General features: G+C 40.3%; 2 protein-coding genes across 9 annotated transcripts in view; one reads left to right on the plus strand and one right to left on the minus strand.

The window, feature by feature from the left end:
- Positions 1–16027, plus strand: part of KCNC1 (potassium voltage-gated channel subfamily C member 1) — a 123315-nt gene extending 107288 nt beyond the window's left edge. The window contains exons 3-5 of one of the 5 annotated variants that reach the window (XM_053392916.1): positions 11206–11394; positions 13831–13883; positions 14709–16027. In XM_053392916.1, the coding sequence (XP_053248891.1) occupies positions 11206–11394; positions 13831–13883; positions 14709–14768 (302 nt within the window). In that variant the 3' untranslated portion in view covers positions 14769–16027. Of the gene's footprint in view, positions 1–11205; positions 11395–13830 lie in introns of all 5 variants that reach the window. The other 4 variants (XM_053392906.1, XM_053392926.1, XM_053392935.1 and 1 more) reach the window with 4 other exon arrangements.
- A 373-nt stretch (positions 16028–16400) lies between these two features.
- Positions 16401–26292, minus strand: part of SERGEF (secretion regulating guanine nucleotide exchange factor) — an 87991-nt gene continuing 78099 nt past the window's right edge. For 3 of the 4 annotated variants that reach the window (XM_053392965.1, XM_053392986.1, XM_053392995.1), the window contains one exon: positions 19956–20573. In XM_053392965.1, coding sequence (XP_053248940.1) covers positions 20392–20573 — 182 coding nt within the window. In that variant the 3' untranslated portion in view covers positions 19956–20391. Of the gene's footprint in view, positions 17012–19955; positions 20574–26292 lie in introns of those variants that run through there. The other variant, XM_053392974.1, reaches the window with a different exon arrangement.

Raw genomic sequence — 26292 nt, forward strand, 5'->3', positions numbered from 1 at the left:
ATGACTGCCTCTTTACTATTTTACCCTTTGCGCGCACACCTATGTGGTTTTTGCTGTCCATTCTCCTCAGGTTGCAAATGCTTATCACAATGCCATCACAAAGCAATGGAGCACCTTCTTCATGAGTAAATAGGAATGGTTTACGTTTCTGCGAAGTACGGAGGATAAGAGGACACTCATGAAGCAGTGTGTCACATACATCCAACTGCCCAATGAGATCGTGGCAGATTGTGTATCCATGGTGCAGTGTGGAACCACTGTGTTCTCATGAATGCTCTGAACTCACGTGCAGTCCCTGTGCATAAAAGGTCCTGATGGCCACCTGTTATCTCTGGTGTGATTCTTCTTGTATGTGGGAAAGTATGAACCGAACTGCTCCAGCAGCCATTTGTCTGTGTGTGACTGGAGCAGCACTTAGGTGCAGCCCAGCTCACACGGAGGGGTCGCCATTCAGTCCTATACATGAGAAGGATCACATGGAGAAAAGATGTGGCCAGCTTGCATGTGTGAACCTTAATGCGTATCTGCTTGTCATCAGCTCCAGAGCCCATTTGTACTTTGTTTAATTCAGTTGGATTACAGGACCTACTCATTCATTTGGTGCAGCCTAAAGCAAAACGTGCATATTTTATTTGGGGGAGGGTTGTAAGGCATTGTGGTGAGGGGTTTATAATATTCAGGGACATTGTTGTTTTTCTCAAATTGGCACTGCACAACCCATTGTCTGCGTGCAAGTGGCCTGCTGCACTCATCACTAGTAGACCACACTCAGACTTCTGACTGTTATTCCTAGGGGTTGGGCAGCACCAAACTTGGAGGAAAGGAGATGCCAAAGGGAATCTCATCTGGCTCAGTACCAGGGATGGATAGTGTCAGCAATGAATGTTAAAAACAAAGCCAAAAGGTTTTTGCCTTCTAATACAAAGGAAAATACCATTCTTTCTGTATAAAGACTTCAGCAGTGATGAGTTACCATCTGGTTCTGTAAATCATATAAGAACCAATTGCTAAACATGATAGAGTTGCTGGAGATGCAAACTTAATGAGTGGCCTGTACATGGCACATTAGTAACACTCTGACCAGCTTTAGTGTAGCTTCTAGTCTACTGTGAATCCAGAGTGGATTCTTTTGGTCTGGGTGTTAATAGACATATTGAATTAAATGTAAATAACCCCAACCAACTGTCCTTACTGCCAGCACCAGTGAAATTACAGTGCAGAAGCACTTTCTAAGTGCCTACTTAGGTTCTCTGCACCCTAACCTTTATATGGAAAGAGCCACCATGTTAAGTTATATATATTCTCCTATTGAGTTTTAGAGTGGTACAGCTAAAACTCGCAGAATGCTGGAGAGAGTAAAATGGCCCCACCAGATCTCGTAGAGAGGTCTGCAGGTGGAGAGAAGTATAGGCTGTAGTTTCATGGTTTCTGCACCTCAGAATTGCCTAAGGATATGTGTCTATAAGACACGCAGGAATGAATTCAGCACTCAGAATCAACAGAATAACCACTTTTTGCTTGTGCTGATTCAGCTCAGGTGAGCGTGCAGATTCCTGTATGACAGTCCCGATCGCTGTGCCTTTGTGGCTCACTTAAAATTGGAACAACCAGTAATGCTACTGCATTGCACTACCTCATAAGTGATAGTTTACTTTAAAAATAAAATAACTGTTTTGCCTTATTGAAGGGTGATTCCTGACCATAGCTGCATATAAGTATAACCCCACAAAGTTAGTGGACGTAAATGAATGTAGCAGTACATTGCGGAAAGGGCCCTAGCTCAGTGGCAAAGCGCATCATTTGCGTGCAGAAGGGCCCAGGTTGCATCACCAAGGTCTGGGAAAACCTTCATCCAGAAACCTTTCAAAGCTGCCTAGTCTGTGTAGACAATGCTGAGCTAGACGGACCAGTGGTCTGACTCGGAATAAGGGAGCTGCCTCTCTTCCTATATGTACATTTACCTATCTGTATTTTATTTCTAAACTTTTTATGGAAACTGGACTAGTTCCAGACCTAAGGCCTAGCCCACACTTAACACACCATTCGGTGAAATCATTCCTGTGTTCAGGTTTGTAGTATGCTTATATAACAGGCATAATAGAGTCAGATTTTTTTTCCCATTTGAAAAGCATGACCATAGTAGAACCCCTACCTTTCCTGGTGTCTCATCAGGACTGGGGGGAGAGATTATGCATCTCCGTTATTTTTCTGGTCACTTAAAGTCACACAAGAGTCTGCTCATTTCTGGGCCTTCAATTAAAAAAAAAAGGCATGGAGATTTTAGTAACTTAAACTTAGATTTGTGGGGGTTTCAGACTTAATCAGTGCTGAGATGTTAAAGAAACACACAGCTCTGAATCAGCATTACCACTCTGCCTGTGTTCTCTCAATAAGGAGTAGGAACAATCTTGAGGGTTTCTTTTTAGAATCAAGGGAGTATGAATTTTATGAAATAAATAAATGAATAAAACTTCCACCTCAATGTCCCTCCCCACCCCTCAACCTTTATTCCACCCACCCACCCAGCCAAAAAAACCTGGCACAGAACCTGCACCATCCTTTGAAAACCTTTGCTCATCCTGACCTAGTTTGACTACCTGGAATAAATCAAATAGTTTTTAAACTCAAAGTGCCAAGAGCTCCTTCAATATATTTCATATTCCAATACTTAATAGCAAAACAGTTCAGTGACCATAATATTGACTATCACCTGAATCTTCACTTCCAGGGCTGAAACATAAATCTGCTGCTTGTGTTAAAAGAATTTTACATCAATGAGGTTTTATATCCTACTAGTTGATTTACCCCATGTGTAGTTACGGAACAGAAGCTATTGTATTCTGAGCCCTTAACTATCAAAACTGGACAGTTGTCTACCCATAGTTTGATGCTTTGCAAGGAGCACAGTGCAGCTAAGATATTTTACTGACTGGTGTTAATGAGTATGAATGTCAGCCACCCAAATGAAATGAGCAGGTGGAAAATGAGGAGTTCTTCCTTGTGTGACATCCCACAAAGCCATTTGCCCACTGACAGTGGGGCAAATACAGATTCCATTGACAACTATGACAAGCTATGACAGCTATGACCTTCTGCACTGAGGTAAATTGACATCACTGCTGTAATGTCAGGGTCTGACTAATTTTATTGGCTATAGGCAGAGCCAAGAAAATCATTTGCAAAATAGTGGTCTCACTGAAAGCTTTTCAGGGTTTTAAAAGAAATCAGTCCTTGCAATGCCTTTGCATTTTTTCACTTTTATAAATGGGGAGCTGAAGACCTGATCATTTGAATTTTGGATACCGTAGTAAATCACTACTACATTACTGCTTATGCACAGAACAAATTATGGCTGTTTATACAGCAACAAAAACAAACAAATGGGGTTTTGTGTGGAACTCAAGTCTTGGTGTACTTCTTACTATTTTATACATGATGTAAACTTCAACCAAAGTCTTTCTGTACTTGTTGCTTTCATAAAACAAAACCATTTCTGCCCTCGTGGTCCTTCACAGTCATCTCTGCTCCTTGAATGGCATACATTTCATATTCTACAGATCATCATATTGTAGTTATTTATTACCTAAGACTGAAACTCAAGTCGGAGGGTGGTGCTGTAAGATCTTAAGTGATGGCTTGGAGAGGTAGCTTCTGCAATGATTATCTCTCCCTGCTATGTTAGGCAGCACAGTGAAATATCCCCAGATATCTGACCTGTTCTTTGACTATAGCATCCTACTATGAAACTACTATAATTTTAGTTTGATTTCATAGGTACAGTACCACTGTGAGTGAGGCTGTAAGTACTGCAAGACCACCTCTGGTTCTGAGGTACATTTTTGGAAGGAAAGTGCTTCCAGGAACAACATTTTTTTCAGGATTGCACCTTTCCAGAGTCACCTGTCAAAGAAAGACTGCCTGACCTTCACATTTTGACCCCTTGTCTCCAGATGTCAGTAAACCAACATGTCACCTCACTCCAAGAAACAGTGCCTCTAAATGGTGGTATTGTCTAGGAGGGAGGTCACAGCGTTGGCCAATAAGGTTTGTGAGAGATTATTCCCTGAAGTACCTTTATTGAGACCTACACTTCCTGGAGGGATCCAGTCCAACACTTTGGTGAGTAAATACTCACAGGTAGGTTGGGTTTAAGGGCCTCTGGGTTTAGCATGCTAAGCTAAATTCTGCCAGCATAAAGTCTATGGTATGCAGATGACATCAAAGTGCATTTTAAAATATACAAAAAAATATATAAGGCTTTAAAAAAATGACAGCACTGATAAAAAAACCTCTATGTATATATTACATTAAAACTGTAAAGTTTTGGGATAGCTAAAAATCAACGCAATTGCTGTGTAGTAACAAATTAAGTTTTTTACATGTTCTTCATGTTTCTCTTTTTCTCTCTCTCTCTTTCTCACTATTTGTTTTTTTCTTACTGTATGTTGCTTGCAACTTATATATGTTACAGACTGTCACATTTTATATTCTGATGTTTTTCTTCAATTCCTATCAACCTGAGCTCCATGTTGGGCAACAGAGGACATTAGAATACAGTTCATTAAATCAAAACAACAAGGGATGTCACAGACTAGGTAAACGCCATTGAGGTTGTGACACACAAAACCTGATGCAAAAGGTATTAATGCCCAAAGAAAAAAAAGTAAGTACTTGATGCGACATGGCACTAACTGGCTAAGTTGCTCCCTTTAGTACTGTCTGCATGGAAAACAAGTTAATTTGCATTGCTCTCCAGCAGAAAATTTCAAGAACATATTGGCTGAACAATAATCTCGCTCCTGGTTTCAAAATCACTTACACCATAGCTTTTGTCAAACTCTAACTCTCCCAGCTGTACTTACATCCATATTCTCTCCAAGCTGTCATCTCATCATCTCATCATTACCTGTCTGTGGTTTACTGTATCTTCCTCTGTAATTCTTCTGTGTTATAATCTATGATCGATGTAGCCCTTGTGTGCTGGTAACCCATCCTTAAATCTGTTCACTTGGAAGTGAGCCCCATTGTCTTCCAATGGAACTTACTTGCAAGAAAGTGTGCATAGTTAGAATTGGAATGTGTCATCACCATTCAAAGGCAAACAACGGAACATGGGGTTTTGTCCTTTTGAATCCCTCCCAAGCTCTGGCATACATAAATATCCAGTGTTCATCTTTGAACATGGTCTCGTGCACAAACCAAATGGGATATTTTGCTGAATTAGAGCCTGCCTGAAAACACACATTTTATTTTCTACAAAGTAAATCTTCAGAGAACCATCAATTTACAGGTAGTTTTGTGTTCAAGTCTCAGGAGAAAAATCTTGGGTTTATGTCCTCATTCTCCTTTGGTGTATATTTGTAAGCATTGTTTTGGATGAATAAAGAAGAGAAAATACATTATATATAACTACATAAATGGAGAACGGGGGCCGGGGGAGCAAAAAGTATTTACAGTTCAGCCAGACAGCATTATAAATCATAAATCCTAAATACACAGGGGGAGCACATTCCCACCAAATATTTAAAGCACTATGATACCACTTTAAACAGGCAAGGCTATAATTTATTAAGGGTGCTAAGAATTGTTAATAGGCCCCTATTCCCCAGCACATACAAACTACAATTCACAGAGTGATTTAACAATCAATCCTTTTTCACAGGAACCTTGGAATTGTAGCTCTGTGAGGGGAAGAGAGGTCTTCTGACAACTCTCAGCATCCTTATAAAACTACAGCTCGCAGAATTCTTTGCAGGAAGCAATGACTGTTTGCAGTAATATAGTGGTGAGAATTTGACCAGAAAGTGTAGCCTCACACTTTACAAAAGCTAGGCAAGTAGTTGGTTGAATCACCATTTTATTATTTTTAAATAAGCTTTTTACATCATAGGTCTAGTATTTATGTTTTGAAGCTGATAGGGAAGCAACCTGCCCTCAGTTTATTACGGTGTGAAACAGAGGTTAATACTCTTAAGAACTTTGTAATTACTCAGCATGCCTAAGAGATACAGGATCAGTTTTAGATTGATTAATCTGAACTTTTAGCTCTCATCAAAAATTCAGTGGGACTTACTCCTGGTCAAGTGAGGGTAGGGTTGCAGCCTCATTCCTCAAGCTTCTAAAGGTTAGGATTCAACTAAAGAGGACTTCTGCTTGCACAAGGGAACTTTCCCCCTCTCCTCACCCTGGGCACCCCCACACCCAGAAATTGGCTTGGAGGGATCAGGAGAGCCGCCCCCCACCTGCCCAGAACAGCTTATGGGGGGAAGAGAGGATGATTTGTTCCATTTGTCAAGCCAAAATGGTTGTTCTGACATCATGATGATCTTAGTGCAATGTTGAATTCCTCCCAAAGGGTGGTATTCAACTAAGTTTTACTCAGTATAGATACAATGAAATGAATGAACATGAGTAAGTAAGTTCTATTTATTTCTGAATAAAACTTAGCTGAATGCATCTCAAAGAATCATAGCGGGCATAACTTTGCACTATGTTGATCATTCTGACAGGGCATGCCCAAAGGAAGCCCTGTTGCACAAGCAGAACTCCTTGTGTAGGCTTCCTCTAATAGGACTTATTAATTGAATCCCACATTAAACTCCATTTTTTAATTCCCCCACCAACTTCCAATATTTTTTAAATTGAAGTTACAGAAAGGTAGCCGTGTTGGTCTGCCATAGTCAAAACAAACAAAAAAAAAATTCTTCCAGTAGCACCTTAAAGACCAACTAAGTTAGTTCTTGGTATGAGCTTTCGTGTGCATGCACACTTCTTCAGATACATAGTGTATCTGAAGAAGTGTGCATGCACACGAAAGCTCATACCAAGAACTAACTTAGTTGGTCTTTAAGGTGCTACTGGAAGAAATTTTTGTTTTGTTTTAAATTGAAGACACTAATAAAACTTGATTGTGGAACATATTCCAAGGTTATCATGGCTTGGACAAAACAGTCAAATGATGGTTTGACATTTGTCTGAGCCGTAGGGTCATGAACTTCCCTTACACTAGAGCTTTCCAAACTTTTCATGTTGGTGACACACTTTTTAGACATGCATCATTTTGCAACACAGTAATTCAGTTTTACGAGCAAACTGGAGATTAAACTTAACCCTTATAACAGCAGTTGTGCGACACACCTGCACAATGCAGCCAGCACACTAACGTGTCACCACACACAGTTTGGAAAGCTCTGCTTTACACACTTCAATTCCTTCCCTGACTTCCTGGTTTAGGCAAACTATAGTTTGACATTACTTCTGAGTCAGCAATCTGTGCATCTAGAAGGAAAGTACCAATCATAGTTTGCAATTTTTTATTTAATATCAGCCTATCATTTGCCTGAATTATGTCAGGAGGAAATGGAGGAGGAGAAGGATGTCCTGGAATATGTTTTCCTAGATATGTCAAGCCTTTGACACAGAATATTGCACCAGTCCCCCCTCTTTTATACTTTTCACTGAATAAATTGCTTATCATTGTTTGGCCCCTTGAAATAAATTCTGGGATATGGGAAAGCTCATCTTAATACAACTTTACCATTACTGCTTGACCATGTAACAGTAACCTTCTGAATTTCTGAACACAACCACGTACAGAGGTGCCCCTCACCCAGCTTTAATTCTTTAGGAGAGAAGACAAGCACCACCCATTCAAGGATAGTGCCTATCAGGCTAATCCCTGGCTATTGCACCAATACTAATTGTGTCCCCCAGCCAAGGTTGGAATTTGCTTATGAGCAATTCAGTGAGACAGGGAGTAAAGCATAACCAGTGATAAATGCAACAAACTCAATGAATTGATTGGTTTATTGGCGCAACAAATTTCACTTGCATTTTGGAAAAGTTCATAGTCACCAATTCAGGGCAGGTGAATAAGATCTTGTCATCTTCCCCCTCAGCAAAATTATCCCCAAATTAACAACTCCTACCATATCTAGAACATTACATGTGATATATATTTACAAATAAATGATTAATGTGAGCTCCCCCAACCTTTTTTGAAGGGAAGGGCTTGCATGAAATATATATAACACGCTATGTTACATGCTGTATGTTGGGATAGAAGAATGCTATGAATCCTTTCCCCCAGCCTCCAATACACACAAATGCAGCACATGTGTGGCAGTTGCACATGATAAGATGCTTCCTTGGTTTGCTCATTTTGATAAATTACTGCTCAGTTGTTCTCTTGTAGTATTATGTTTTAACTATAGGAAGCTTCATCTGTAATAGAATTCTGTATTATGTGTTCCTTGAGTGCTTTGTTTGGCTTAAGTAGGGGATTCCGGAGTGTCCATTAAATGTTATTATAAGGCCATAAGCCACACTAGGTGCTTCCTAGGTATACCTTTATACCCAAACTTCCCCCAAACCCAAGAGTCACTTTTCAATTTGAGGACATTAACAGAAACATAATAACCACAATCTGCATTATTTATGCAATAGGCACAATTGATGCAAGCAAATTGGCATGCAGCAGGGACTGGGAAGCCAGATGTTGTTGGATTTCAACTCCCACCTGCTCCAGCCAGAATGGCCAAGTGTGATGATGGGAATTGGGAGTTCAACATCTGGAAGGTTACAGGTTCTCTATCCCTGGCATAAAGGTTGATGAGAGCTCATATGAAGCAGGGTCCAATTACATTCAGATAGTTATGAATCAGCTGCTTGTGTTTGTTAATGCACAACAGCTCAAACTCACTTTTCAGTAGAAAAAGATGAAATTGCTGCTCAATGCAATGTTTCTGTTTCCATATTATCTTTGTCTTCCAGATACCAAACTATATAAAAAAAATGCATTAGAAAAGTTGCATTAGAAAAGTTACAGGTGCCGTGGTACATCTTCAGGATGGTCACTCCCTGCTTGCATTTAGTTAGCACTTTGTCAATCTCTCCAACTTTTACATTCAGTCCCCATCAGATGCACTGGCAATTTGTTGCCCAGCATGGGCCGTGCAGTGAGTATGGTAGATATAGTATTATGACAATGCAATGAGCAAAGGTACTTTTTCAAGGTATTGGGTCCTTTCCCCACCCATTCCACTTATTGCGTGTCAAGACCCCGAAACCACCCTCTCAATTGTGAATTAAACACAAGGACGCAGATATTAGGTTAATGTTATTGGGCAAATTTAGGTCGCAACTTTATTGGTTACAGAATGTGAGCGGTATTGGCTTAGGCATTGGATTAACTCGACTATATCTGACTCCTGCCCGTCACGCAGGGAGTCCAGTAAGTTAGGGGGAGCCCCGTCAATGCAAACCAACTTGAGCTCCCCCAGGGTTCCCGATGGGGTTGTGGCATGGCCCCAGCTCTGCCCTGGGCTTTGGACAAGATCCACACCCCCGGATTCCTTTAATGGAATACCCTTAAGCTTGGAGGGGCAGGTGATGGCTACACCTCCCCTCCCCCATCATAAGATCAACCAATGCCTAACCGCCAAACCTTACAAAGTTGTAATGATTGCTACGAGGTAGGCGAAAGCCAAATGGCCCATGCCAATTTGCCAAAAATTCCAACCAGGCCCCTTAACGGTGACCACCCGAGGCCCATAGCAAGGCCAGTATTGACACCTGCAAATTTAGGGAGGGAGGGCGGGAGATTGAAGAAGTGAGCTGAGAGGAAGCTCTCCAGCTCACGCCTTGGACGCCTCCCCAATCAGCAGATTGGTTGGCTGGTCGATGACGTGGCCAGGAACCTCCGGGTGATGCGGGACTTTGTCCCCCCGCCCCTGGAGGGTAGTGGGTGGCCACGTGGTCCACTGCAACTCCTCCCTATAGTGAAGTGGAGCGGATTTGCATAAGTGGATTCAGAACTCCCCTTCATCTCTAAAGCTGGCAAATTAAAGAGCTGTTTATAAGAATAGAACTAAGGGCTCAGGAAGAAACCGTACAATGCTGTTTATGTACATCCTGCTCTTCAAATTATAAAGAGCAACAATGGTTGGTTGGCTAGTTAATTCATATCAAATATCTTTGATTGTTCTGTGCTCTCTTTTATCCCTCTGGGTTGATTTTATTAATCACTATCTGCGAGCCAGTGAAAGCTACGAAATGTCTTGAGCAAGGAATCTATCGTGACTATTGTTGACATCTATCGTGAGCAAGGAATATTGATCTGTCATGAGAATCGTTGTTCTATACACTGCCCCTTTAATTTAAACTCTATAGGATCACCTGCCATGTCTGTCCAATTATCTTTATGTAATAAGCATTGTGCAACCGAGGCTTTGAATGCTGCAGCTATCTGTGCTACGCCACTCAAAAGAAAGGGTTTACATTTATGCCTGGTGATCCCTCTATGGCCAAAACATCCCAACTGAACTGTGCCATATTCCAAGTATATATTTAATATATTCTTTGCACTTTAAAATGTTAGAAGAGCACTTTAAACTGCTTTTGAGATTGTGAAGCAAGTCACACAGAGGAAAAAGTCTGTTCTCATAGAAACATGTTGATTGAAATGGACACATTTAAAAGCCATCTATTATCATCTGCAATGTGCGTTTGTTTTCAAATCCCATCAGCTGCTTGATTTATCTTGAGGTACCATCCTGTGCTGCCGTTGCAAAAGGCAAAAAAAAAAGTATGTCTTTGAAGACAACTTCAGCAAATGGATTTTTATTGTAAAGAATCCATGTTCTGCTGTCATATTCCATTGTGTCTTCTGTGCGCATCTGTCTTAAATGTGTGCCACCATTTTGTGTAAACCAAAATGGAAACAAATCAGAAGCAACTTGTGTAAGGATTATTTCCTGAGAAATGCACCACAACAGGTATAAATCAGCAAAGCTAGAATGCCACAAACAAAAAAAAAGAATCATCATCAGTGCCAGTCTCCAAAGTCGTTGAGTTCTAGGAAGTTTATTGAGAAACAGAAAATTTGGGTGCCATCTTCCATCATGCTAAATATAATCACGTTTCTAATTGCAGACCTGCTCACAGAGCTAGGAGCCAAAGCTACCCTGTTTCTAACAAGCTAACATTCTGTTTTCCCCTTTCACTCTTTTCCTTTTCGGAAAAAAAGAAAAGAAAAGAAATTTCATTTGGTGCGCTGCACACCTCCAACATACCTAGGGCAAATGTGCTACTTTTTTTTCTTTTCTTTTTCTATCTCACCTTTTAGCTGTTGAACCCTACCAACAGATTTCGTTCTGATAAAACCATTCTTAGTGTTTCAATAGCCTTCTGCTTATATGTTTGAAGATTCGAAACTGAATGGGGAGGTGGCCAAGGCGGCGCTGGCAAATGAAGACTGCCCCCACATAGACCAGGCTATGTCACCCGAGGAAGGCCTGCCCTTTACCCGTTCTGGCACTCGGGAGAGATATGGACCTTGCTTCCTCTTATCAACCGGGGAATATCCCTGCCCGCCTGATGGAGGAATAAGAAAGGGTATGTAGATGAGGTCCTGTAATCACATAGATAGTAACATAGTTTAAGAGATAAAGTACTTACTGATAAGTAGTGAGCTTGTTTTAGATCGTGGCTTCTTGTGCTACAATAACAGCCTGATGCCTGCATTTTAAGTTACTAATCTGGGCTAGGAACAGTGGTTCCCAAACTCTTTAATCTGTGTGCCCTTGGCAAATCATTTCATCTAGTGTACAAATCTAGCATTCACCTGCACCAGCCCCCAAGACCTTAGCTGCCATACAAGGCTTCACAGCTCAATCTTCTTTCCACCTTCCTATTGCAATTGCTGTGGGACAACATGGTTCCAACTCTTTCACCTGCTACAAAACCTCTTTAAGCTCTCGCCTTCTCTTTCTCCTGTACCCCCCCCCCCAATTTCATGTGTGGCAGGCGGAGGGGAGTAGGCAATTCAAACATGCTCAGCAGAATTTCCAGAAGGTCACTTGTAGGTCACTGGTAGAGGCCTTTAACAAATGTCATGCAAGAAGCAATCACTTGGCGTGATAAGTTTTGTTGTTTTACATTTTCTCTGGCAAGTGCTCATGTGCCCCTAAGGGTACAGGTACCAGTTTGGGAACCACTGAGTGGGGAGGGAAGCAAAAATAAAACAATGTTTGTGACAGTGTCAAGCAGCTTAGTCTTCCTTGTTGGTTTATTTCAGCAAGTGCCAATAGAGAGTAGTTAGCAGTATCCTTAATCTATTCCAGTTTCTTCCCCAAGGAATGTGAGAGACTCACTGATTGGAATAATCCAGGAATGACAGCTATTTAGAAAGTGCGGGCATCTTAAGACAATTGTTTGGCCATCTCTTATCCATATACAACACATAACATTAAACTCTAGCCCATTCAGCTTTCATAATTCAGTAGAATGGCCACCACTCCATGAAGACAGTGTTATGCTCTCCTTTGGCTCCCACGTTCATTTGCCTTGACCACGGTTAGTATTTGTTATTGTGGCCTGTTGCCAATCTCCCTGAATATTTTCATGAAACTTTTATGACCGTATCGACTGCACCTACTACTGAAATAAAAACAAGAGCATTTAAAATATTTACATATATATATATCTATATTTATTATAAGGAGAGGGAAGCAGACCATGGCTTATTTAAGCGGATGAACTGATGATGGTGAAAATGCAAACAAATTAATACTCACCCTAAAAGATTATCAAGCACATGCTTAGATACGTAAAACATATCATTTAAATCCATTTCAGTGTAGTATACATACGCCCTGGTCTGATAACTCCAGCATGTGGACGGAAGCTCCAATGTGCCTGTGGAGCTTTCTGTGAATGGTTGCTGAATACTCTTGTGGTATGTTCCCATATAAGAGCATGCCAAGTTTTGGGTGTCCCCCACCAAAAACAACAACAATGAATTGTGGCCATAGAGTGTAACACTGCATATTGACCAACTGCAAATATGGTAGGGTGAAATCCATGGCACAGGTCGTACTCTACAGAAACTGTAGGATGTATTGCATGTTGGTAGGGGGAAACTATGAATAAATGCCAGTTGTAGAAATAGAGGAGCTGTAATTCTAACTTCAAAGCCTATTGATGATAAGATATAGTAGGATAATTGTACTTTCATTTGAAAGTATCTCTGCTGAAAATTCCCTTTGTAGCAAAGTGTTTTATATCTGATTCTGTATTGGATAGGTGTTGGCCACTTTCATTCAACTGGAGTCTTCTTCTTTCGGTTCTTGCTTCAGTGTATTCTGAGACTTCTGCAAAGTGTCATCTCACTGGGGATTTTTTTTTTAAAAGTGTAGTTCCCATGATGCACCTCAACAAGAACCAGGCTCTGCCTGTTGAGTGAAAGTAGAGCCAGCTAACTAAAGAAGTATAAAATGTCAGCATATTGTTGGCCTGTTTGAGGGGTGGGAGGGTGTGTATATATACCTTTTGTGTTCCAACCAAATTTCATTTCCTAGATTGTCTTACTGTCTATAATTTGCTGAGCTGTTTTGTGCATGTCTAAAAACTGGCAGAGGGGAAAGGAAAACAAATGCATGCAACAATACTGGTAAACAAACTGAGTAGTATCTCTATAGCAACATAGTAACTGCTTTTGCTTTCAGATGGGCTTTTATGTTATAAAGACATCTTTTTAGGGGGCCCAACCTTCAGATAATGTGATATGTAGCTATATAGAACATGGGATATTTATTTCTTCCAGCTGCTTTATGGCATTGCCTACATTATAGTAGAGGGTTTCCATCCAAGGGAAAGGAGGTTATTTCCCCTCTCCACCATTTTCTGATTGCTTCTGAGATGGTCATGTTGCAAGGGATACTACTCTCAGCATGTCAAAGCATGAGGATGCTACTGATCTGGCTACTTTGTTGACCATTCTGTTGTTGATCCAATGCTGTATTTTTGCATTTTTTTTCTTTTTAAATGAAGGTTATGAAATGTCACGGAGTCTTAACAGCATAGCTGGCATAAGTGGAAAAGCGGTAGGATTATCCTCAAAGCCTGCACCCTACAATTCTCCTAGCCCAACGAGACATTCTTGGTCTCCCATCCCATCCATTTTGTAGCATGGATCAGTAGCAGAGAATGGTCTAAATCATAATACTAAAAAAAGAAAGAAAAAAGAAAGAAAAAGAAATGCTATTCTTTCTAATTGACCTATGAGCTGTCACAATATAATGCAAATGATGATGATGATGATTGAAGCGGTCTGTCTCTCGGTAGCATCTCATGGGGACGGTGTTACTACTGGTTTTAGTAACGCTTACACTGACAACATCCTTGATCGGTAGTGCTGAGATGACACTAGGTGGGCATTAGTAGCTTTGGCGGGCCATAACACTGCATGATATTGGAACATAAGACAACAAGGTGGATGCATCATGTAGTTTCCTCTAAGGTTGCATCAGGCTGGTATGTGCTTTTTCTTGGCTAATGGTGGATCCACTGGCTCTTATGGAATGGGTTAGGCATTCAGGCCAATGCTGAAACTTGCCAACGATTGAAGATTTTGCTTTACTCAGGATATTTTTGAGCCATAGGAACCCTGCAGGAGTTTGAGCAAAACACACGCAGTAGGATGAAACTTTGCATGGGCGCCTATTCTATGTTGAAAGCAATAAGATACACTGTAGAGAGGTCTCTAGCTGGCTGGCTGACTGCATGGGAAAAAGTACTGGCGGAGAAGAAAACTGGCTGCCTCTGCATGTAGCTCTTTCCACCTTAGTCCTCCTTCCTTTAAAACACCCAGCTTGATTTGAAAAGCGCAGGAGAGAAGCTCAAGTATTGATTATATTCTTTACATGCAGATCTTTGCAAAGAAAGTCCTGTCATTGCTAAATATATGCCAACAGAGGCAGTCAAAGTGACTTGACATGGAGAGAACGAGATGGACAATGATGGCTTGTAAACGTCTGGGTGGAACTGTGCAGGCATAGAAGACCTCCTCATTTGGACAAATGTAATCTCACTCCATGCAAGTTTGCAGGATGATTCTATGTGGTTTCACAGATATAAGTAGATTTGCAGGCTTTTTCTATGGCCAAAATGTAACAAATGATAGATTTTTTTTTGTTGTTCCATAGCATGAATTGCATGAAAACAAAAAAACCTGCAATTGTATGAGTAACTTTAAAGGGGGGGTGGGAGGCAAAGTGATCTATTTTCTTTCAAAGCTCTTTACTTTTACATACATTGTTGTAGCCAAACTGTAAAATGTTCTAAAACCGTACATTCCTTTGCTATGGATTGCTTCTTTTTGTATACAAGATAAAAAGAGTTAATGGTTTTAAAAGTGGAATCAGGCGGTCATATTGACCAAGCCTTCATAAATACATCACATTAACATGAAAAAACAATCAAGAACTTTTCATTCAACTAGAATTGTGTAAACTGTACAAACAACTTTCTTTTCCTGTCTGTTTTTGTTGGCATGCTTGTGAAACATGGGACCAACTCTTGGACCTGATGGTAACAGCTGGTTTAGACTTCTTTTCCAGCTCTGGTTATGTTGTATTTTATTGGTGTATAGATCCAATGTGAAGACCCTTCATGGCAAATTGTTCACATTACGTAATCAGTGATGAATTTAACAACAAAAAATGTTTTTTTAAAAAAAATCAGAAAAATCAGAAAATCTGGGACTTACAGTATACAAATCAGGAAGCTACTCAAGTGTAAGCTTGTCTCAGAGTTTAAGAAACAAGATGATGGCATTGTATGCAATTTAGAACTTCTGAGTAAAATGCATGCACAATGTTATGCAAAACAAATCCTAGCATGAAATAAATTTTGTATCATGGTTTCAATGCCTGCTGTACAGTGTAAATCAGAATTCTTTTCTAAAATGATCAGAGGTTTCCAGATACACTTCTGAAATCGTGAATAAATACAAGACTCCCAGTGGAAATATAAAAGAAGCTTGATTTTAATTTGCTTCTAAAATGGCAAAATTGGTGACTGCATCATCAACTGGTTCCTCCAAATCCTTGATACAACTCGTGTCTACAGTCTTCACAACACTAATAAATATAACAAATGGAAGGTATAACGTAGAGTTATGTAGGTCTCTTTTGCTCCCTCTCTTCTTTCCCCTTTAATAATAAAAGTTTGGCTTTTTAGATGATAATGTGAAGTTGGGTTTTCTTCTGTGGTTCTCTTAAATTCTCCACTTTACAACAGCAACCCACATCATGTAAGTCTTTAAAGGGGATCAAGAGCAAAATAATTTTAGGAAATAGTGAGTTATGTCTAAAGCTGTCAAATATTAAGGGTAGTAACAGAGACTCATGGGGGGGAACTATAATATTTCATTTGGGATTCAAAGAGTAAGATATAGAGATTGCTTGTCAACATCATTCTTGTAGTTTGAACATCCCATGCAAGGTATTTCTTCAAGGGTTACAAATTCACTGTTTGAATACCTCTACCAAACATCTCAGGAAGAAAATAAGACTTCTGGAACTACTAGTTGGTATGAGAAGGATATATTTGAACAGGAAATGTTGTAGAATAAACTTGGTTTATAGGTATTCCTTTGCAATAAGTTAGCTTAATCATGTTAACTATGAACCAAATTTTCTGAATCCATTCAAATATAATAGGAGATATGCTTTTCCAGTTATTATCTTAGTAGCCTGGTTCTAACATTTAATAGAGTGGGGAAAGCATGAATTGGTCACACTTTCCCCCCCTCATTTCTGATGTTAACATGCAAAATGGGAACTAATGGAGCTCTCATCCACTGTGAGATCCACAGGCCTCCCCCTCTCCCAATGATTTATGGTGAGTGATAGCCATGAGTCCCACGTTACAGTGGGTGTATGTGTAGAAGCATGACTCGCTTGAACTTAAGTTGGAACAGGCTCCAAGATCAATCACAGAAGAACATGGATTTGTTATAAGGTTATGGATAACAGATGGTACAGTCAGGAGGCCAGTTTCAAAATTAGAGATCATGATGGGATAGAGCAGCAGGGGAAATCGCTTGATGAAGTCAACCCAAAGCCACAAGACTTTCCTTATCAAAACTAGTATATTGATTTGTGCTTAGGTTTCAGGAAATCCATGCGTGATCTTCAGAAAAGGGATTGTGTGGCAACCTCTCTCTACCCTGTTTAGGAAGAGGATAACAATATGAGTAACAGCAACTTTAAATCCACAAGTGATCTGGGTAGTGGTTATCATGTTCTCAATTGAAGTCCTACAACAGAATATCAAATTCTAAAGAATCTTGAATTATTATTAGGCTAGTGTATTTCAGAAACAGCACATCATTTTAAGAGGTGGGAAGGTGTATTTCCAACAGAATCTACTCCATCTAAATTAAATGATCCCCAAGCCTCACCCTTCTGGTATATGAGGCTCAGATGAGCCACTGATTTTTAGAAAGATATAAAATTGGACACGGTAGCTGCATGTAGCAGATTAACACCCTTGGCATCTTTAAGCAGCAAACCCATTGTATTTTCCATGAACTGGTGTGACACATGATGTATGGTGGGATAATTCTGCAAAAGCCAGTCAGGAAAGTGGTTTCTTTTATTCTCTCACTCCAGAAAAGATTCTCGCTAATGACACTGTGATAAGAGTCAAGCGTAATGGCCATTAATCTAGGAGAAAATGATTTTTCATATAAATTGCTCTCGCTCTCACTCTCTTTAAAGTTTCACAGGCACAAAGAAAATACGATCACTGAAAGGAATGGTTGTTAGGACAAATGAGCATGCCAGGACTCAAAGGAAACAGAGCAGAGATAAAGCAAGAAAACTCAGAATTGAGCTGAGCACTGAAGTATATAGGATGAAAGCGCCCCAAGGCAACACTCATGTGATGGTTGCCCTTCTTTTCTCCTCACCGCTCCAAATAAAGCAATGGTTTTTCTTTGATTTCAAACAAACCATCCTACCTGCTACTTTCTCATTGAAACCATTTCACAGTCCGCACTTACCCAAGCAATAGCAAGCCTTTAATAAGGTCAGGTTCTTAATGTGAATTAAGTACTAGAGACGCAATGCATTTTTGTAGTATATTTTGTAACCAGTAGAGGCAGAGAGAGGGAAACAGTCACACAGACTATTGGTATACAAAAGCAGAGTCGGAAGGGACCTCAGACTAGTCCAACTAGTAAACCTCATTAAATTAAACAAAACTGAGTAGAATAGTTAGGACTATGCTTTTACTCTCTCTGCCTCCTCCCCAGACACAGTGTGATTATTAGTGCTGCAGAAAGGACGACAAATTAATTCAAATAAAAAGGGGTGTCATTATCTCATCATGAAGAGAGGTACATAAATACCCAAGGTATTTCAAAAACCACAAAATTTACCCAGCTAAGCTGTCTGAGGAGGATATGACATTTTCTTCCTTAGAGTTTCCCTTACACACTCAACCCCCTCCATCCCCCCCAAAAAGGGTAGAGATCTCTATTTTGGTTACCACAGATTTAGGATGCACAGCCTGCAGGAAATTACTTAGGGGCATCCCTTCCAACTATATGAATCTATGCAACTGCTATGCACAAGAATGCTATGTCTTTTACTAGAAAGGGCAAGATAGGAGTGCTTTGAAAACATACACAGACACATACATCCATATATGCAATATTACAGCTTTCGCTTTGATTCAATAAATCATTCTAGCAGGCTACAGCTTAGTGCATGCTTTGCCTACATGGATACTACCAAGAGCACCCAACTTTGAACTGTCCAAAGGAATCTAAGCAAGATTCTGGTTTTTTCCCCCATGGCTTGAAGTCCTCTGGGCTAGAGGTCACCTCTAGAGTTGTTTTTATTGAAAGATGCTTTATTAGATGAACCCTTTCCCCCAGCATCACTGCTGGGTAAGTCACAAGATGCCACTTTGCTGTCAAATCATAATACTAATGTTTATAATAATCAGTTGCACTACTGCTTGTTCAGTCTTTTGTTACGTTGTAGTACATCCTTGTCACTTGATACTATTTACCTAACAAGAGGTAGGATTCTTATGGTAGAAAGCCGTATCATGTTCAGTGGTGAAGACCTGATTGACAGTTTGTTATCTCACCTTCCAGCGATACTCAATTTTCTGTAGACTCCAGCGTTCATAGAGAGATCCATGGCAATTTTGACACTGGGTTTAGTTACTTTGTGCACCCCATTGCAATGCATTAATCACCTTCAACTAAACTGTTGCACTAGCAGACATCAGCACAAGGATTCCTGCGAGCACAATAGGACTTTCTCCCCTTCACCCTCTCAAAATCTGCTCAGGGGGATTGTACAATTCTGTAAAAATATACCCCTGCCTCTCCACTCCTTTGGTGAAAGCTCTTTCCCTTGTTTTGGACTACTGCAACTTTTACCTCCCTGGCCTCCTCTTCTTACACATCAAGCCCCACACCTCTGTCCAAAACTCCCCCAACAAAATTGTCATTATTTAAACAGTATGGCACGTCTCCCGAATTCCTGATCTAGGACAAAACTCACTGGCCTCAACTTCAAAGCCTTCCATAGGCATATCCCTGTGTCTGAACTAACTTTCTTGGGAAAGGAGTCTAAAGAACTGGTTACAAAGTTCTAGAACTTATTGATAAACTAAAAATGAACAAAGTTACTCAATCCAGATGGCATCTACTCGACAGCTCTCGGAGAATTAAAAATATGAAGATGCAGAGCTTCTAATGAAAATTTGTAAATTATGCCTGTACCCGAGGACTGGAAAATGGCCAATTTAATACCATTTTTTATTAAAAGGATCTGGCTGGATCCCAGAAGCTATAATCTGATTATCTTCACATCAGCAATATTCAAGATAAAATTACCCAGCATATAGAAGAATAAGCCTTGCTGAAGAAGAACCAATGTGACTTTGGCAAAGGTAAGTCCTGACTCACTAAGCTTTGACAATTATTTGAGAGTGTCAATAGGCATGGAGATTTGGGTGATCATTGTGCAACACCAGCAAAGACTCCTGAGCAAGCTTAGCAGGCATGAGCTAAAAGGCAGGCATGAACAGGAAGCAGAGAGTGGGGATAAATGAATGATTCTGACAATGAATAGACACAAGAAATGGAATCCACCAAGGGACCAGTGCTTTTTAATGTTTTCATGAATATTCTGGAATTGCGGGTGAGCAGTTAAGTGGCTAGATTTGCTGATGACACAAATTGCTCAAGCTGTTAAAAAAAGAAGCAAGCAAAAAACATATATATGAGTTCAATCTAACAAATGTTGGGCATTACCATCTCCCATAAAAATTAATGAGACTTGAGTTAGTAACCAAGTATAGTTCCGTGACTAATTTCACTGGATTCTGCCTACTTTCACCAGGAAATATTATATTTCAGTGCATTGTTGTTGATTATGTTTTTAAAGAATATTACAGGACAAGTTCCTTTTGTTTGCTTTTAAACCAGCACCCGGTTTCCCCAGTAATTTTCACAACCTTGGTTAGTTGTATATAAATATTAGTACACCAACAATTATAGTACTTGAAATTGTGCTGACATTTCTATGGTGGAAGGTTGAAGCGTGGCAAATGGCAATATGCCATGGAATGTCCAGCTCCGCATCCAATCAAAAGCAGCTTTGCAGAACTCAAAGTCCCAACAGGCTGAGGGACACAAACATTGGCTTCTGTTCCGTTGCCACACATCCCGTGTTCATTCCATCCCCAGGAAAAACACTGGCTACCTACAAGAAAGGAAGACATGTTGTAATCAGAGCATTAAAGCAACTAATACAGCACCGATATTCCCGAGGTCATCAATTTAGCAATCAGCAACAGCCTTGCAGTGTACTGGGTATGTTTCAGTGTTACTTGCTTAAGAACATAAGAAGCTGCCGTATATGAAATCAAACCACTGGCCCAACTAGCTCACGGTTCTTTACACTAACTGGCAGTGGCTCCATCTGGAAATGCTGGGAATTGAACATGAAACCATCTGCATGCCCAGCTATAGCCTTTTCTCAAAATACTTTCCAAGTAAACATGCACAGAATTGGGCTGTTGTGCCACCACTTTATTCTACAAGAGCATAGACTGGGAATTAAAAATCAGGAGTCGCATATGACCTAATATTTTCATTACGAATTATTCAAGAAGGAAATCATAGTGTGAACTTTAAGGTCTCAATCCAACTTAGTACATGCAACATTCCATTATCTAAGTATCTCTTACATTATCTGTTTATTTTTCCTCTTGCAGATGAAGAACTGCGTTTGCTGGTGATATTTAGGGCTCTGAAATTCAGTACAAAATTCTCAGCCTTATAAAAGGGGTTGACGCCAAAAAGTCTGAAAAGTGGCAGCTCAGTTTTCTGGAAACTATTTCTGGTATTACTGTGCTCCTTTTGGCACCGACAATCAAAGAAAAACGCCTTTACAAATAGAGCGATACTCTTTCTTTCAAACTTATGCCAGTGTAACTGAATCACACTTAAGCAATAACAGTGAGATATCAAGCAGGCTACTGCTCTGGGAAAACAAGTTCTCTATTTAGCTCAGTATTCAGACCCAGAAAAAGTAACCTAAGTATTCTAATAGTCAGATCTAAAACTACACGCTCAAATCATTGACCTAAAACTTTCAAGTTAATATTAAAAATTAATGTTTTAGCTTGTGGGATATTTCCCCAGTCTTTGGGAAAATACCCAGCCTCAAGAGTGAACATACTAGAACCCTGCCCTTTGTGAGAGAAGAAGAACAAGAGTTTGGATTTGATATCCCGCTTTATCACTACCCGAAGGAGTCTCAAAGCGGCTAACATTCTCCTTTCCCTTCCTCCCCCACAACAAACACTCTGTGAGGTGAGTGGGGCTGAGAGACTTCAGAAAAGTATGACTAGCCCAAGGTGACCCAGCAGCTGCATGTGGAGGAGCGGAGACACAAACCCAGTTCCCCAGATTACGAATCTACTGCTCTTAACCACTACACCACACAGCCATCTTTCTCTCCCTCCACCCCTCCACACAAAATGCCTCTGAAAAAATACTGTGTCCAGACCTGGTTGCCTTTCCAAAACATTTTTTGAGAACATCGTGGCCTACCAAGACACCAATTTGCCAGCTCCATTGCTACAAACAGTGGCAGAATAATTCGTTGCAATTTTTTTTTAATGCACTGCTGTTTCTTGTGAAAGTAAGCCACCACTAAGGACTTTTCTCCTGCTCAATTTGCTGACTTTCATGGCCTGCAAATGACCCTTAGTTAAACAAACCATGGTTTTCCAAGTACTTTGGGTTAGCTGAAAACTAGAAGGAGAAACTTCTGATTTCTTTGCAGATGCAAAAAGAGAAAGGAGGAATGAATAAGCCTCTCCGTCTACACCATTTTCTTAATAACCAACTGCCACCGCCTTTGCAGGGTCAAACAGGCAAGCAAATCCTCCCTCAATCACTGTAGTTCTGATCTTATTGATTGATTGATTGATTGATTGATTGTCTCCCGCATATACATGGTTTCTCCTTCCATGGTTGCTATTCACTTGGAGAGGGGTTGAAAGATCCAAAGAAAAGATCCAAATTGACCCATTTCATAAACCAAGATGGGAACTTCTTGCTGTTGAAGGTACAGTACAGAAATCCCTTATTTAATAAAGCAATGAGGAAAAATTATGGTTCATCCTGAATCACATCTAATTTGACTGTAACATTTAACATGTTATGGAGGATTAATAGGTTTTCTTGTTGGATTTCTGACACTATTAGCCTTGATGGAACAGAACACAAAAAAACCTGGTTTCACGTGTATAGCTGAAATAAACCCCTGAATCATTCTATACCTAAAAATAAAATAAAAATGGGGATGTGGGAAAGTGTTCTGTACTAAAAATAGCATCTACCTCACTGGGTGGTCCTTTTATGTCTGAACCAGTTTCCATGTTGCTACTCCACTTCTTCAAATGTGAGCTGAATAATGGACTGAAAAAAGGTGCTGCAAATCTTGGAACTTAATGCCCTGTAACATGTTAAATGTTACAGCCAAACTAGATGTGATGCAGGAGAACCATAATTTCTCCTCTCCTCCCTCCACAAACCTTTTTTGCTAATTAGAACAAGCAGAGTGTCTGTATTTCCTTCAGAATGGCTGGTTTACTGCTACATAAATTATACTTTGAACCAACAAGCCTTCCCAGCTGTAAAATGGAACAATAGCAAGAATCCACCATGATCCCATAGAGAACTCCTGTATTTTTAAATGGAGGGACCATAGCTGCATACACTTCCTTATACCGAGAGAGAGAAAGGTTTTTGATTTTACCGATACTGGGTAGCAATACGATAACATTTGAGTGCATGTGTAGAAAAAAAGTTCTAAATAATCTAAAATCAGTTTTTGATTATTATCCTCACCCACTGAGTTGGAACGATGATCACTTCAACAATAAAAGAAGTACTTTTATCTAAATATAACATTTTCACAGAACAACGAAGAGTATTGCGGCCCCTTAAAGGCTAATATATTTATTATGGCATATGCTTGTGGGGGCTGCAGTCCACTTCATCATTAGACTGTAGTTAGTTTACTGTAGTCTCCCAGATTTGTCCTTTAAGGTGCCACAGGGCTCTTGGTTGTTTTTTGCTGCACCTCTGAAATTTACAAGAACGATCTTCACACAACACAGAATTCACTGTCAAAAGGTGTGCTAGCCAATCTTACATAATATCACATAATAAGATGGAGCATGACCAAAGTTGACAGAGGTTAGTGCTAGTGATTAGAGGAAGACGGGTGGGCCTGAGTGACTTATATTACTTAACAGTAGAAGGATTAGCATGTACAGAAGAGTACAGGGGATGAGAAGATGAAAGGTCCTGCACCTGACTATAGCTGCATTTCTGAACATAAGCATGATTCGCATACATAAGGGGTTCTAGAATGTGTTCTGCCAATGTATCATTTAACTGAGACCTTGACCACATTGTTAATGTAAGACCAGCACAATCTGCTCAAGCAAACATACAACAAACACTAATTCTGTAAGCTGGTCAAAAATACAAGGTATTTTCTTGTTGTTGTGATTTTTCAGAGACACACAATGTCTAAAAAGGGCAAATTGCTCCTTTTTGATGAATTATGAACAATCCAAATCTAAGAGAGAAATATCGTGAGTCTAAAAATTAGAGGTTTCCAGGAGAAGAGTGTGCTTCCCTCCCCCTCCCTGCTTCTCTTATCTTCGTTAAATGCCAGCACAGCCCATTTTCATGCAGCAAACATTTAGGAAATGGAAAGACACTTGATTGTTAATGTAATTCTGCTGAATCTAATACCTCTGCAGTACATGATGCAGGCTGGGTTGCTTTGAAAGGATGGAGATGCTGGGTTGCTATGGAAACAAGAAGGCAAGTCTTTAGATTGCTCATCCCTGAAGAGCCGCCCTGTCAATATCTTTAAAGACCGCTAATAAAATTTTAATCACTGATTAGAATAAAAAGAATTCCAATCCATTGTTTACTACTGGTGTCCCAGTTCAGAAATTGCCACTTTTTTCTATGTTGGCCAACCCCAACAATGTACTTGAGTAATCTAAAACACAAATGAAAGAATAAAACACAAATGAAGATCTTAACATCCAGTTTGGCTGCTTGAGATTATTCCTCACAGCATTAAGATTCCACCCTCCCTGTTTAAAATATGAGCACCAGTTAATATGTGTGTTCATCAGACAATTTGCTGGCAGGTCCTTTCTTACATAGCCCTTCCCCCATTCCTCAAATAAACTGTTAGAAAAGGATAATCAATTTCAAAACAACCGTGGCAACAAACCAGGAACCTGAATCGGTTCCAGAATAAAACTAACCGCTGGTTTCATAAATTCTGAATTACTTCCCTGAAATGATGGCTTCTGCCTAAGTCTGGCTTGCTCCCAAAGGTTTTCCAAATCTTGTGATAATGAACAGCTAACAAAGCAATTTACTCATATTGTACTCATACTGACTAGGGTGGGAGGTGGGGGGGACACGAGACCTTGTCACTGCACCAGCACCACTGGAGAAGCCAAGAGACCAGGATCAGGCCTGTTAACAGTACATGCTGCAAGTAGGGGTGGCTCAGGATGAAGTAGAACCTGTGCTGGCCCAGCATGCAACACGCCCCCAAAAAAAACCCATTTTGAGGGGTTCCCTTGGCAGCAATACTGCCAGCAGTAGCTTCTACCCATTTACAAGTGCACTGGGGTGCTCCTCACTGGTTGGTTTTCACCGCCAGGTGAGCTAGGCATGGCTGGAGAAAGAGAGGCCTCTACTCCATCCTGAACCTCCTCCAGGCCAGTAGACTGGAGCTTTGGATTGGTCTGCTAGTCACTCAGTCCCATTTTCTATTTTACTGCTGGTTGTATTTTTTAGGTTGAATTGCTATTTTTATTGAGAAATTTGTATGTTTTTATCATATGAACCACCTTGAGAGGGCTATATAGCCCTGAAAGACAGCACACAGATTCCTAAATAATTATATTTCTTGCATACTTTTATTGGGCAGACTGGAAGGCATATATGGCATTATACAAGCTGGGATAGATCTGGAAGATTGAGAGGGGCGTGGAGAATTAAAAAGGCTTATTCATCTTATGGTCAAAGCAAGCAAGAAAAATTCAGTTGCTATGGAAACCCAGTGATTTATTATTTTAGGGCAAGTGCGGGGAGTGAGGGAATTGACTATATTAGCTCTATACAAGTTGCACCTCCAGCATTTATGTGTATATAATTGATTCATACTATGGACCAGTGCCTGGACTTGGCAGTGAGCTGGATGAGGAGCAACAAACTTTCTCTGAATCCTAGCAAGACAAAGGCACTGTGAGTGGGCAGTTCCTGAGTCCAGATAATTAGTAAATTACCTGCTTTGGATGGTGTTGTACTTCCCTGGAAAGGGCAAGTTCATAGCCTGGGGCTGCTCCCGGATCCATTTCTGTCACTAGAGGCCCAGATGACCTAAGTGTTTTGGAATGTCTTTCACCAACTTTGGCTAGTAAGGCTACTGGTGCTTCTGGACCAGGATAGCCCAACCACCATGGTCCATGCACTGGTATCCTGCAACCAGGGTTACTGAAATGCCATCTATGTGGGGCTGTCCTTGAGTTGGTCCAGAAGTTGTAGCTGGTGCAAAGTTCAGCTGCTCGCTGGGGCAGGATATTACTAACATTTTACATTGCTGTTGAAAAACATTACACAAGCAGTCAATTAGCTGCTGGGTTTATGTTCAAGGTGGTGTTTTGGGTGTATAAAGCCCTATACAGCTTGGGATCAGGATATCTAAAAGATAGTTTTACTCTTTAACAAGTTGATCACTGTGCTGAGGGTCTCCTGCGGGTACCATATTATCAGGAGGTCGGTTTCACACAATATAGGAATCAGGCCTTTAGTTTTGTGGCAGCTATTCTTCGGAATTCCCTCCCCTAAAGATATTAGACAGG

The sequence above is a fragment of the Podarcis raffonei genome, chromosome 1 (assembly GCF_027172205.1).
Source record: "Podarcis raffonei isolate rPodRaf1 chromosome 1, rPodRaf1.pri, whole genome shotgun sequence".
NCBI classification, from domain to species: Eukaryota; Metazoa; Chordata; class Lepidosauria; order Squamata; family Lacertidae; genus Podarcis; species Podarcis raffonei.